General features: G+C 35.2%; 1 protein-coding gene across 2 annotated transcripts; it reads left to right on the forward strand.

Annotated features, from left to right (window-relative positions):
• The first annotated feature begins 1046 nt into the window (after window positions 1-1046).
• Window positions 1047-10916, forward strand: CD69 (CD69 molecule). Of its 2 annotated transcripts, none has more exons than XM_004779714.3 (5): window positions 1047-1220; window positions 5864-5986; window positions 7000-7199; window positions 7547-7650; window positions 9415-10916. In XM_004779714.3, the coding sequence occupies exons 1-5, from the start codon at window positions 1157-1159 to the stop codon at window positions 9521-9523; spliced, it is 600 nt and encodes a 199-aa protein (XP_004779771.1). In that variant the 5' UTR covers window positions 1047-1156; the 3' UTR covers window positions 9524-10916. The 2 variants fall into 2 exon arrangements, with proteins under 2 accessions (XP_004779771.1, XP_044929088.1); XM_045073153.1 differs by lacking the exon at window positions 9415-10916 and adding an exon at window positions 8739-9408.
• Window positions 10917-12521: the final 1605 nt, after the last annotated feature.

Here is a 12521-nt window from a genome sequence, read left to right on the forward strand (position 1 = left end):
AATAAATACTATGGCCAAACTAAGCTGTGGTCGATGATAATTCCCAACCCACTTAGGTACAATACTTCCACAAAGGCTTTAATCTGAAAACACGTAGTCTTTAAAGAGGTGCTATTAATGATGAAAATTCTGGCAGCAATATCAGTAACCAGAGTGACATTTTGATTCCCTCCTTAAATCACCACACATTCTGCCTTCATAGCTCATTGGGATGGTATTGATACTATGGCAATACATTTTTTATAATAATCACACTCCAAATGTCTGGCACCTCAGAGATACAGGAAAATAACCTAAAATAGGGAAAATTCCAAGAAGAATAAGATATTAGGACAAATTAGGGTAATCTAAATGAAAGTCAAATATGACCAAAAAGTTAACAGGAGATAAATGAAATAGATAATTTAAGATAAACAATTTTAGAACATAGAAAGGAAGTTCCAGACCACGAGGTTTCTATTTCCTTAAAGCAAGTATGTACTAAATGATACCTTAAAAGAACTAGTCCTTAGGGAAGAAGTGAACGATAACCCTTCTGACAGCCAATTGATAGTTTCCAAAGTAAAATTCTTCCAGAGTGGAGAGAGATTCATGAGGACAGAGATCTTAAAATTCTCATTGAACAGTAAATCCTCTCACCCCAGTCAGTGTCAGGTTCATACCACATGTTCAATAAATACTAGTCATTAATTAAATAAAGGAATGAGTTTCCAAGGGAAATAATTACTCTCCAAATTATTTCCACCTCAAAGTTAGGAATCCTTAACTTTTCATTCTTTACTTAATATGTCATCTCCTAAGTTATTTGTGTTTTTCACAAATTTAAAGAAGGATGTCTCAGATCCTGGGAAAACCCCACTAGTCTCTTCATGCTACACCTACAGTTGTGAGAAAGCACATTGCAGACAACAGGGAAAATCCGCAGCTCACCACAATAACACGTTGTAAATTGTCTGGGCCGCTGGAGCATAAATTAAAGAGAACTGATGTAGTTGAGTGGTTAGGAGGCAGGAGGAAGAGGGTGGAGACAATACAACGGAATATAAAGGCTGAGATAGGTCATAGACTCAAGAGACTCAACTAGAGCTTCAGCAAAAACTTTCGCTCTAAACTGGCTTGGCCTGGGATTCACCAAGGAATCGTGACTAAAACAAAGATGAATTCTGAAGATTGTTCCATAACAGAGAACAGCTCCTTGCATCCAGAGGGTGGACAGCAAAGTAAGTCAGACCTTTGTTATACATTGGTCAGTCTGTCTCTCTCTCACACACATCTACCTGTCAGCCCTCTTTCTCTCTCTCTCTCTCTCACTCTCTCTCTCACACACACATCAATCTATCATCTAACTGTCTGTCATCTATCATCTATCCCTCTGTCCTCTTATATTAGCAGTATTTTTTTTAATGAGCATTTGTCTTTAGAAACATTTGATTATGATTTACTTTGGTCCAGGTAAAGGAGAAAATGAGAAAAAGTAAATATTTATCTATCCATGAGAAGACAGGATACCTGAGATTTGAGGGAAACCACAAAGGTAGATTTCTGAAGATCGTTAGAAATATGTTTTTGTTTCAGTTTATATCACATCAATTCTTCAGATTCAATTAGAAAACTCCCTGCACTGGACCACCGCATGTGTTCACCACCTTTTCCCCGTATCCATCTGTACATGCTTTGGGAAGCATTGCCCCGCTTTAGAGCAATGGTTTTCCCCATAACCAATTACACTCATTGTCTTCACCTTGCATTCTTGTATGCTTTCCGGTTGCTTCAGCTTGGGTTCCCATGACAGCACCCTCCAGTTGCTGGGAACGAGGGTTTCCAATCTTTGAAAGAATAGCTATAAACATATCTGAACATTAACCATGTCTGGAGGTAATTTCTTAGGAGAATGTCATGAAAAATTCTTGAAAATACAAACTTCTGTTTTCTGTACTCTTCATGGAACTCTTCAGAACTCTTCATTGCATCATTCTGTTTCCCCCTTTCAATCTCGGGCTTCAAATTCTACGCGAATCATACGTGGTTCTTCCTTTCTTTTGTTTTTCATCAAAATACATCAAAATAGGATCACCTTAGCTATTTACCTCTTCCTCTTTTCTGTTCATCTGTTCTGTCCACAGATCTGTTCTACTTCTTATTACTAGAATGCTCTCATTGCTTCTCCTATAATATGTTTCTGTGATCTTTTCTTGACTTCTGTTTCTATCTCTTCCTCTCTAATTAATAAGATGCTCCAAAACACTAGCATGTGGCACAGTTTACTTATAAGCAAAGTTATCCAGAAATAAAGGGGTGTGTTACGAACAGCAGAGCTGAACAATCTGGAGGAAGGGATTATTTTGTGAGTGTGTCTCTTAGACTGATTTACTTTAAAAAGACATCAGTCACTTCTGATAAACCCACCTTTTACCTAAGAACACAGAATCGACTGTAGATAGCAACTACAAGCCACAGAGATTTCTGGTGGCTAGGTAACCATACTTTCATGGCCCAGTTGAGCTGTTGAAAAGCAGAAATGTATATAATAATATATACTACAATAATGTAATATATATAATAAAACACAGTATCTATTATGTAATATAATATAATAATAATATAATAATAAAACTACTCAATAAACAGAGAGCATAGTCGAAAGAACCTAATTCAGGGATCCTCAGCTTTTTCTGAGTTCATCCAATTTCCTGCTGAATGTTTAGTTTATGCTGCTCTTGTGGCTGCTTTATTAGTATGAACAATCCTTGAGCATCACTTCTGGATGTCTCAATATACAACTGTGGATCTATTTTCAGTTTCTTCATTAGTGAACAAGGACCATAATCAGAGCGGAAGTTTGCTGTTGGGGCAGTTTTTGTCACCTAGGTGATAAGTCAAACTGTGAGTAACAATAGCCCTCACGAATGGAAAACAAATGTACAGTCTGAGAATCATGTCCACAGCTTACCCACTGGATAAGCCAATAGACTGGTCTAGTCTCTGAGTCCATGAGCTATCCAGATGGGTTCGTGGGCCCTAAGGAACCAGAACTGTTGCTTCATTGAGTCTAAGTGGCATGGTTGACTCTCACATGGGGAGAAGTGAAACTAGACAGACAGCTCTGAACTTGTTACCCTACCTACCAAGGGCTGCTTCCGGTGATTGACTAGTGGAAAAAAGGAAGATTTGCTTTGAGAAGCTGTGAGAAATAGAAGTAGGTAGATACGGGCTTGGTAAAGGCTTCTCTTGCAAAATCTGAATGCAGACCTACACTGGGAAAAACAATCCCCAGCAGCAAAAACTGAATTGGCAACCAATAAACAATGAAAGAAAGCACATCTCTTTGCTCAGTTTGACTTCAGAGAAATGTTTAAGGCAAAGAAATAAAAGAATTTCAAGATATGTTCTCTGCTAACATCCTTTTAATTATGAAGGTCATACACATTGAAAAATGGGGTCTGTTTGCATTTGAAGCTATTTTGTATGGTAAACTCTAATATCATGCAAGTGGCCATTTTACATTTCAGGTTTTGAGAACGTAATAGGGAAATATGGATTTCTCGTGAGGCCAAATTTTAAAAATCCTGAGAGCTCATCCTAGCAAAAATCAAACTCAGACTCTGGACACAGAATCCACTCCACTTCTTCCTCAATTATTTATTTATATTCTGAAACACATATTCTTCTAGTTTTCTTTAAACTAAGAATCATCATTCACATGAGATTCATATTCCACAAAAATATTTCTTATTGGTGAAATCAAATTTTTTACTCTATTTCAGCATTATATGGAAGGTAAATTAAATAATTAACTTCCACATACCATTTGTTGTTTAATGTTGTTATGTTTCTTCTATTATTTTGACTTCTCTTGGAAAATTCAAATATCTGACTCCTTATTCACATATTTTTAATTGAGGTATAATTTATGTACAATGGAAGCACAAATCTTAAATATGCAGTTTAATGAATTATAAAAATTCCAACCAACACTGAAATTTTCTTTTTTTTAAATAATTTATTTATTTGACAGGAAGAATGAGAAAGCATAAGCAAGGGGAGCAGCAGGCAGAGGGAGAGGGAAAAGCAGGCTCCCCACTGAGCAAGGAGCCTGATGGGGGACTTGATCCCAGGACCCTGGGATCATGACTGAGCCAAAAGCAGATGCTCAAATGACTGAGCCACCCAGGCACCCCTGAAATTTTCTATCACCCTAGAAATTTCCTGTATTTCTTTCTGGACAAATTACATTTCCTACACACATAAAAGCAATCACTTTTCTGATTTATATCACTATAGTTTAGTTCAACTATTTTTTTAAAGCATAGTTTACACATATCGTTACATTATTTTCAGGTGTACAACACAGTACTGCCACATCCCTTTATGTTATGCACACTCACAAGTGTAACTACCATCTGTCAATACAGTGCTCCTACAATATCATTGACTATAATCCCTATGCACTGCCTCTCATCCCCACAATTTACTCAGACTTACTCATTCCATAACTGGAAGCCAGTATCTCCCATTTCCTCTTCACCCATTTTATCCATAACTTCATCCTCCTTCCCTCTGACAAGCATCATTTTGTTCTCCATATTTATAGGTCTGATTCTGCTTTTTGTTTGTTCCTTCATTTGTTTTGTTTTTAAATTCCACACATGACTGAAATCATATGGAAAAAAGACTTCTTATTTTTTTAAGATTCGATTTATTTATTTGACAGAGAGAGAGAGATCACACGTAGGCAGAGAGGCAGGCAGAGAGAGAGGCGGAAGCAGGCTCCCTGCTGAGCAGAGAGCCCAATGCAGGGCTCGATCCTAGGACCCTGAGATCATGACCTGAGCTGAAGGTAGAGGCAAACCCACTGAGCCATGCAGGCACCCCATATTTGTCTTTCTCAGTCTGACTTATTTCACTTATAGTTCAGCAATTCTTGAAAATCATATCAATGGAAATATATAGTATATGATTGTAGCTGCATTTTCTTTAGTCAACATTTTTTGGTATTTATGCATTTTGTTGCATTTATCAGTTTTTCTTAATTTCTAAATAGTATTCAGATATACCATAATTTATCTTTATTCTTGTTGATGGATATGTGGATTATTTGGCTCTTAAGAGTAAAGCTGCTATGAACATTCTTGTTTTGTACAAGTCAAATTGCTGGATCATAGGGTAGGTGTATATTTATTGTATAAAAAAGTTCCCAAGTTATTTTTCCATTTTGCTCTCCATGAGTAATATTTGAAAATTTCAATTGCTTCACATCTGTACCAATCACACCAAAAAGTACCATCAATCTTTTTTTTTTAAATTTTCAGTCATGCTAGTTGTAGCTATTTATATATCGATTCAGTATTTTTTTTAATTTGTATAATTTTTTATTTTTTATAAACATATATTTTTATCCCCAGGGGTACAGGTCTGTGAATCACCAGGTTTACACACTTCACAGCACTCACCAAAGCACATACCCTCCCCAATGTCCATAATCCCACCCCCTTCTCGATTCAGTATTTTTTATTCATTATCCACATCTATTGTATTTATGTCATCTCTCTTAAACAATAACTACCCAGGGGTTAAAGTACTATGCTTAGGATATCCATTTTATAGGTCTTCTAAGATAATCATATACTTAATAAATGTTTTTGCGATTCAAACAACAAAATTATAATATATTTAGAGTTTTTGGAGCTACTAAGTGCACAGATTGGGAAGATATTTTATGATCTCATTATCATCCCTGATTTGTTTCACTCTCCCAGCTCACTCAAAATTTGGGAGAAATTAACTTATAAATTTCAGATAAGAAGATAAGGAGACATTGAAATGTAAATGATGCCTGAATTCATCATCAACTTTCTCTCTTCAGATAATGCATCCAGGCCTCATTTTGCAACACAGCGTGAAGGGTGCCTTCAAGTTCCTATCCCATGTGCTGTCATGAATGTGGTCTTCATCACTGTTTTAATCATAGCTCTCGTTGCTATATCAGGTGGGTCTGTACTTCATGAATTCATTGAGTCTCTGCTGTTAGCATTCATGTCCAGCTGAAATCAACAGGGATTACTTGTTCTAATTAATCAGAAATTCTGATTAATTTCTGATTAATCAGAAATTCTGATTAATTTAGAATCACCTCAATCATGATATTTGGCTGATTTCTTCAAGAATACTAAATATAATTCCATATTCCTTAGATGATCAGTGCAGTGCTTTCTGAGTTTTTGAGAACTTCTTTATAAGTATTAAAAGTGTCTATGCTTTATAAATTATTGTGGGGGAAAATTACATTTGAACATATTTTAAGATCTGAAATAAAGGGACTGATTTAGATCCTAAATATATAGACATTTAGTTAGGCAAAAAAATGTGGGCTTCACATTCATTGTTGATAGGAAAAAAATAGATCTAATCCACAAATTAATCAAGAATTGATCAGTCTTTTGTCTTTTATTTCCAAGACCACATAACGGTGGTTATGAATAATTTAAAATATATCTAGAATCTCCCAAAGAGTCAACTGTGATATGGTATTCAAAACATATAGCAACACCAAGATACGTTTGTATCTTTACAAACAGGAAATTTTACAACTTTATGAAACATCCTGAGCCAGAGATCTTTTTGTATTCTGAATTAGTTCCCTGCAAATCATTCTGTCCTTCATCTCCCAAAAGAGTGTTATATTGACTTCATTGTAATTTATAATGCCCTTTCCCCTTTCCAGTCCAAAGACTACTTGCAAGATTTTTCTATTTTCCTACCCCTTTCTGAGATTATGACCCAAAAGATACCCTCTTACTTCTTATACCCTGACAATAACGATGAGGCAGAACAGATTAGACAAGGTGAGAAACTGCCTTCTTGCTTTTCTCAGAATTCACTCCTTGTCTCTCATCCTAAACATTGTCACCTAGCACTGCACAGCACCCCCTGAACTGATTTTGCATACTGTGAGTATTTACTTTCTTTTGTTACTAAAACAAACCACTTTCCTGTTCACAGTGGGCCAATACAATTGTCCAGGCCAAGATATGTCCCTATTTCCATCAAAGAGCCACGTTTCTTCATGCTCGGATGGTTGGATTGGATACCAGAGGAAATGCTACTTTATTTCCACTGAAAAGAGGGGCTGGACGCTGGCCCAAAACTTTTGCTACGAACAGGATGCGACTCTTGCGTTCATTGATTCTGAAAAGGACATGGTAAGATAGTATTCAAAAATAATTTCATAAACTACTGCTATTTTTTAAGAGAGATAATCTGTGATTTCTTTGTTTCCACTGTACCTAATGCCCTTGTAGGAAAATTTAGTCACAGAAAGCCATATGATCAGTCTGAGGTCACAATCAGGATTCCATTTAATCTTGTAAATTTGCTTTGATTACTTAATGTCAAAGACCAAAAATCCAAATGAGCTTGTCCTAACTAGAGCTAATAAGTGATCAGCTTTGCTATCATGCCTTGAATTGAAGCTTCTCAAAAATAGGATGAATTATATACTTACGCAGAGGGGTTATTTAATACACACCTCCTTTATGCTTTCTTCAAGAGCTTTTTAAAACGATATGTGGGTATAACTAATCACTGGATTGGGCTGAAAACTGAAGATAATCAAACATGGAAATGGTCAGATGGCAAAGAATTCAACAACTGGTAAGTTTCAAGATGTCTTTTTTAAAATTTTTTTATTATTAACATATAATATATTATTTGCTCCAGGGGTACAGGTCTGTGAATTGTCAGACTTACACACTTCACAGCACTCACCATAGCACACACCCTCCCTAATGTCCATAACCCCACCACCTTCTCCCTACCCACCTCCCCACAACAACCCTCAGTTTCTTTTGTGAGATTAAGAGTCTCTTGTGGTTTGTCTCCCTTCTGATCCCACCTTGTTTCATTTTTCCCTTCCCTACCCCCCAAACTCTCCAGTTTGCCTCTCAAATTCCTCATATCAGGGAGATCATATGACAATTGTCTTTCTCTGATTGACCCATTTCGCTCAGCATAATACCCTCTAGTTCCATCCACGTCATTGCAAATGGCAAGATTTCATTTCTTTCGAGGGCTGTATAGTATTCCAGTGTGTGTGTGTGTGTGTGTGTGTGTGTGTGTGTGTCACACACCACATCTTCTTTATTCATTCATCTGTTGATGGACAGCTAGGTTCTTTCCATAGTTTGGCTATTGTGGACATTGTTGCTATAAACATTCAGGTGCTTGGGCCCCTTCGGATCACTACATTTTTATCTTTAGGGTAAATACCCAGTAGTGCGATTGCTGGGTCATAGGGTAGCTCTATTTTCAACTTCCATGTTGTTTTCCAGAGTGGCTGCACCAACTTGCATTCCCACCAACAGCATAGGATCAAGACATCTCTTTATCTTCCCCAGAGTGGCAGCTCAGGAAAGCCATTTTTCTTTCAAAGCACTGTTGGATATGACTGTTGTGTCCTTGTGAGCAGAGCATTATCAATCTGATTTACGTGCTTATACCCCTCTGAATTCTTTAAAGAAGGGTTTTAATATTGCTATTTTTTTCTTTTTATCTACTTAGAAGTCATACAACAAATACTTCTAGTAACTTTGTCTGAGTAAATTTTATGTGAATAATAGGCTCAACATAGTCCATAAATAATTACGATGATAAAAAGAAACACAGAACACTGACAATCTCATATACATTTTTTCCTGATAAGCTGACTTTTTAAAAAATAATTCCCTTTTACTCTTTCCCAGTTGTCATCCCCAGAGGAATAAAGCACAATATTTCTAATAGCAAATTAGAAGATTTTATGAACCTGACAGAAAACCGGCCCCAGAACAGAAGATGTTGACTTTAATTTTATTACCTGTAATTGGTGTATATTTTGAAGTTTGAAGAACATTTTGTATAGTCAGTGTTAACGTTTGCCATCTGAAAACCCAGAACTGAATAAATTTCTTGCCTTCTAAATAGTTTTATGATGATTCCTGATATAGAAAATAAATTCAAATTTCTAGAAAAGGCACTCTTAATATGTGTCCTATGGTTCTTTATATGCAGATTGGCTTCAGGGGCCTTCCACCCTCTAACATTATATGCCTAACAGTTGAATGTGTAAACTTTCTGGGAACTGCTTCTCCAGGAATTTAGCTGAGAAATAGCCAAGAGTCAGTCCTCTGGTGGTATGCCGCCCAGATAATTGGAAGTCTTTGCTCTTAGCTTTTTATCTTCTTCCCACAGACCCTTTCACTCAATTTTTGTTTAGTGCCTCTATAGATTAGTTTATGGTCACTTGATCACCTGACTTGCTTCATGAACTCCTACCAAGCAAAAAAGAAATCAGAGGTTACCCTCACAAAGTTCATTCTCATGTAACTGAATGAAAATGATGAACTGAAAATAATTCTAAGTTTCTTTATTGTTTGACAGGTTCAACCTCACAGGATCTGAGAACTGTGCATATCTGAATAGTATGGGAGTCAGCAGCACAGCCTGTGGAAAGAATTTACACTCGATATGCAGCAAAGCCGCTAAATAACAAGGAAACCTATTTGCCTTTAGACTATTATAACACGAACTTGAGAAAATTTGTGTTGATCAATGCTGCTCCACAGTCAGAAATTTTCCACAAAGACTTGGTGAAAAAACTTTGTCTTATTTTGGAAATCTTCTTCCAAACAAGACTATGGAAAAAAGAAAGGGAAATTCCAGGAATATCTGCAGCGTGGAACACTTCGCCGTGAGCTGAAAAAGTCACAGGTTTGACTGATCGTTACATCCAAGAATGAGAAGAACAACTTTAAACCTTATGGATGCACTTTATATTTTTTAGAATTTAGAAATAATAAAATAACTAGGCTTAGAGTTACTATTTATTGTTAGATGACTACCAAAACTGAGTGTGCTTCGTGTATTTGCACTATTTGAAAATGTTAAGTGGTGGTATTAAAAACCGAATGTAAACATAAGACATTTTAACTGGTCACATGGACATTTAGTCTAAATGCATTTTTTTTTTTAAATCAGAGAACATGTATAAGTGGACAAATGCTTACGAAACTAAGCTTTATGATATTTCTCTCTTTTTAGAGAAGTTTGCCAGGTTACAGAATCATTTTCCCACCAAAAGTGTGGGGTGATGATGTATTTCTATTGTTGTTTTTACTTCTGTGTAACTCATCTTTTTCAATGATACATAATTCTCTGTCTTAAGAATCTTACATGTAGCATTTTACAGAGATACAGACAAAAACAAATTTGAGGAGTATTTGTGAAATGGATGAAAGTATTGAAAAATGTGCAATATGTGATGTGGCAAATTCCTGTCAGAAAAACTTCCATATTATTCAAACTTGGAATAATAATAGTTTTACCTGACTATAAATGTGTACTTTCCTAATCAATTCTACCATGTGCAATGCTTCTTATGAAGTATTTTCTGAGTGCAATAGTGTTTCTTTGTTTGTCTTTTGTATTCAGTGCCATTATAAGCTGATTATATGTATGTTAAAATAAAAGTAGAATTGCCAATTGGTTTCTAAGAAATGTTCATTTCTTGGAATACGCTAAAAATTATATATCATACTAAAAAAAGAAAACAAAATACTATATTTTTTAAACTTATCTATCATAAATCCTTAGCTTTATAAATTTATACTTTTTGAACTGTTTTCATATGAATTTCCAAAAGAACTATATTTATTTTCTGTATAGCTGATGGTCAGTGAACATTCTAATTGACTTGGGAAGAATATATGTCACTTAAGGTTTTTTTTTTTTTTTTAGCCCTATTATTTTCTTCCTTTCTGTTATTATTCATCACCCTCATACTAAAGGGGCATAGGAAATTAGGAGACCCCTAGAGTCATCTTGGGAGGACCTGTTTATAAAGCTCAACTTCTCTCCAATAAAAGTTTAACTGGTCCACGTAACTGATGGTCTGAAAGCATCTTATTCAATTTTGAAGCCCCCGGCACAATTTAGTAATTGACCCAAAGTAATCCATGAAGGAGATATAAGGCTTTGTGTTAATTTCTATGAGATACTTCAGTAAGGAAAAATTCTGTTACTTTCAAAAATGTTCTGTGAATGTATTTCACAGTGTTCTTCTCTGAAAGCTTCTCTGAATGCTATCGTGAGATCTCTAAACTGTTGTCCTTATTATAGCATACTGAAAAAAAATGTGGATTCCAGACATTGTTTAGTGATACAAAATATAGAGGTTACTTCATCTCCATGTGCTTCAGTTCCCACAGCTGTAAAATGAAACAAATGGCCTCCATCTCTAATATCCTATCATTAGTAACAACAATATGCTCCTGAGTCACATGAGAAAACAATGTCTTTTAATTTATGTGTTATGAAATGTGTAAATGTAAAGGCTCACTAAAAGCCAGAGCACAAGAGAAATACTGTCTGTTTCATCTTTGCCACTAGCTAGTTGCCCAGCTGTTTTAGTTAGCATTAGTGAGAAATTGCCCCCAAATTGGGTAGAAATTAAATTAATTAATACATGAAAATGAGCTTAGAATAGTACCTGGCTCAAAGTAATGTATTAACTTTTAGTGATGATTTTTTATAAATGACATTATGTCATTAAGTTTGCAGTATTGGCATAAAGCAGCATTTCTACATAACATGTATACTTCTGCATAGCCTGTCTTTCTTTTTGAAGGAGCTGTTTGAAAAACAAACAGTAAAGTAAACAATTACATTAGGGTAATGATGAAGTGTATAGTAGGGAAAGTGTAGGGGGCTGTGGAAGTATATTACAGATATATACTTGATTTGCTCCTGTGTGCAAGCTTTTAGCTAATTTTCAAAATGTTGAATTTATAGACTATATTCACCCCGGATAATTATGTTAGTATGTACTGAAGGTAAGTAGCAGTTGTTTGTGTTTTATTTGGCTTTTGCAACATAATTATAATTCCCTCCTCTAAAAAGGGTAATAACTCCTGCTTATTTCACATAAATATAGGGATTCAATAAAGTTAAAGCATTTTTCAAATGATCAAATGCCATTGATGTGTTAGGTCCTTGAGCCAGTATTGAGTTGATTCAAAATTTTTATAATACTATTATAGAAATTATCTTTCTAAGATTGTTTTCAATTTTCATAATTTTGACTAGATTTTAACACATGAAAATCTATCATAACTGAGATTAAAATGCTAATAAAATTCTAGAGAAAACGTGGGAAAATGTATAACCAGAAAGATTGCAGATGATCGCATAAATTGGTATAGTTTGACCTTTAGAATACAGTTTTAAAATACTTATCAAAAGCCCTAAAAAGATTCCATATTTCTTTTGATGTGATAATTTTGGGGGGGAGGGAGGAAGAAGGACACTAAAGGAATCATCTCTGATGTTCAAGACATAACCATAAAAATGTTTACCAAAGAGCTATTTTTACTAGTGATAAATTGGAAATCAAAATTAAAGATTTGGTTAAGTAAGTATGATTCTACTACATGATGAAATAATTTGACAACAATGAAAGATAACAGTAAAAAGAATGTTTAGGTATATAG

The sequence above is a fragment of the Mustela putorius genome, unplaced genomic scaffold, assembly GCF_011764305.1.
Source record: "Mustela putorius furo isolate JIRA1106 unplaced genomic scaffold, ASM1176430v1.1 tig00537227_pilon_pilon_pilon, whole genome shotgun sequence".
NCBI lineage: Eukaryota > Metazoa > Chordata > Mammalia > Carnivora > Mustelidae > Mustela > Mustela putorius.

Excerpts from the sequence above, each read along its gene's own strand:
- CD69 (XM_004779714.3), top strand. The coding sequence starts at position 1,157 with ATGAATTCTGAAGATTGTTCCATAACAGAGAACAGCTCCTTGCATCCA. Across the intron at positions 7,200-7,546 it reads TTGATTCTGAAAAGGACATG|AGCTTTTTAAAACGATATGT; the intron begins GTAAGATAGTAT and ends GCTTTCTTCAAG. Across the intron at positions 7,651-9,414 it reads GGCAAAGAATTCAACAACTG|GTTCAACCTCACAGGATCTG; the intron begins GTAAGTTTCAAG and ends ATTGTTTGACAG.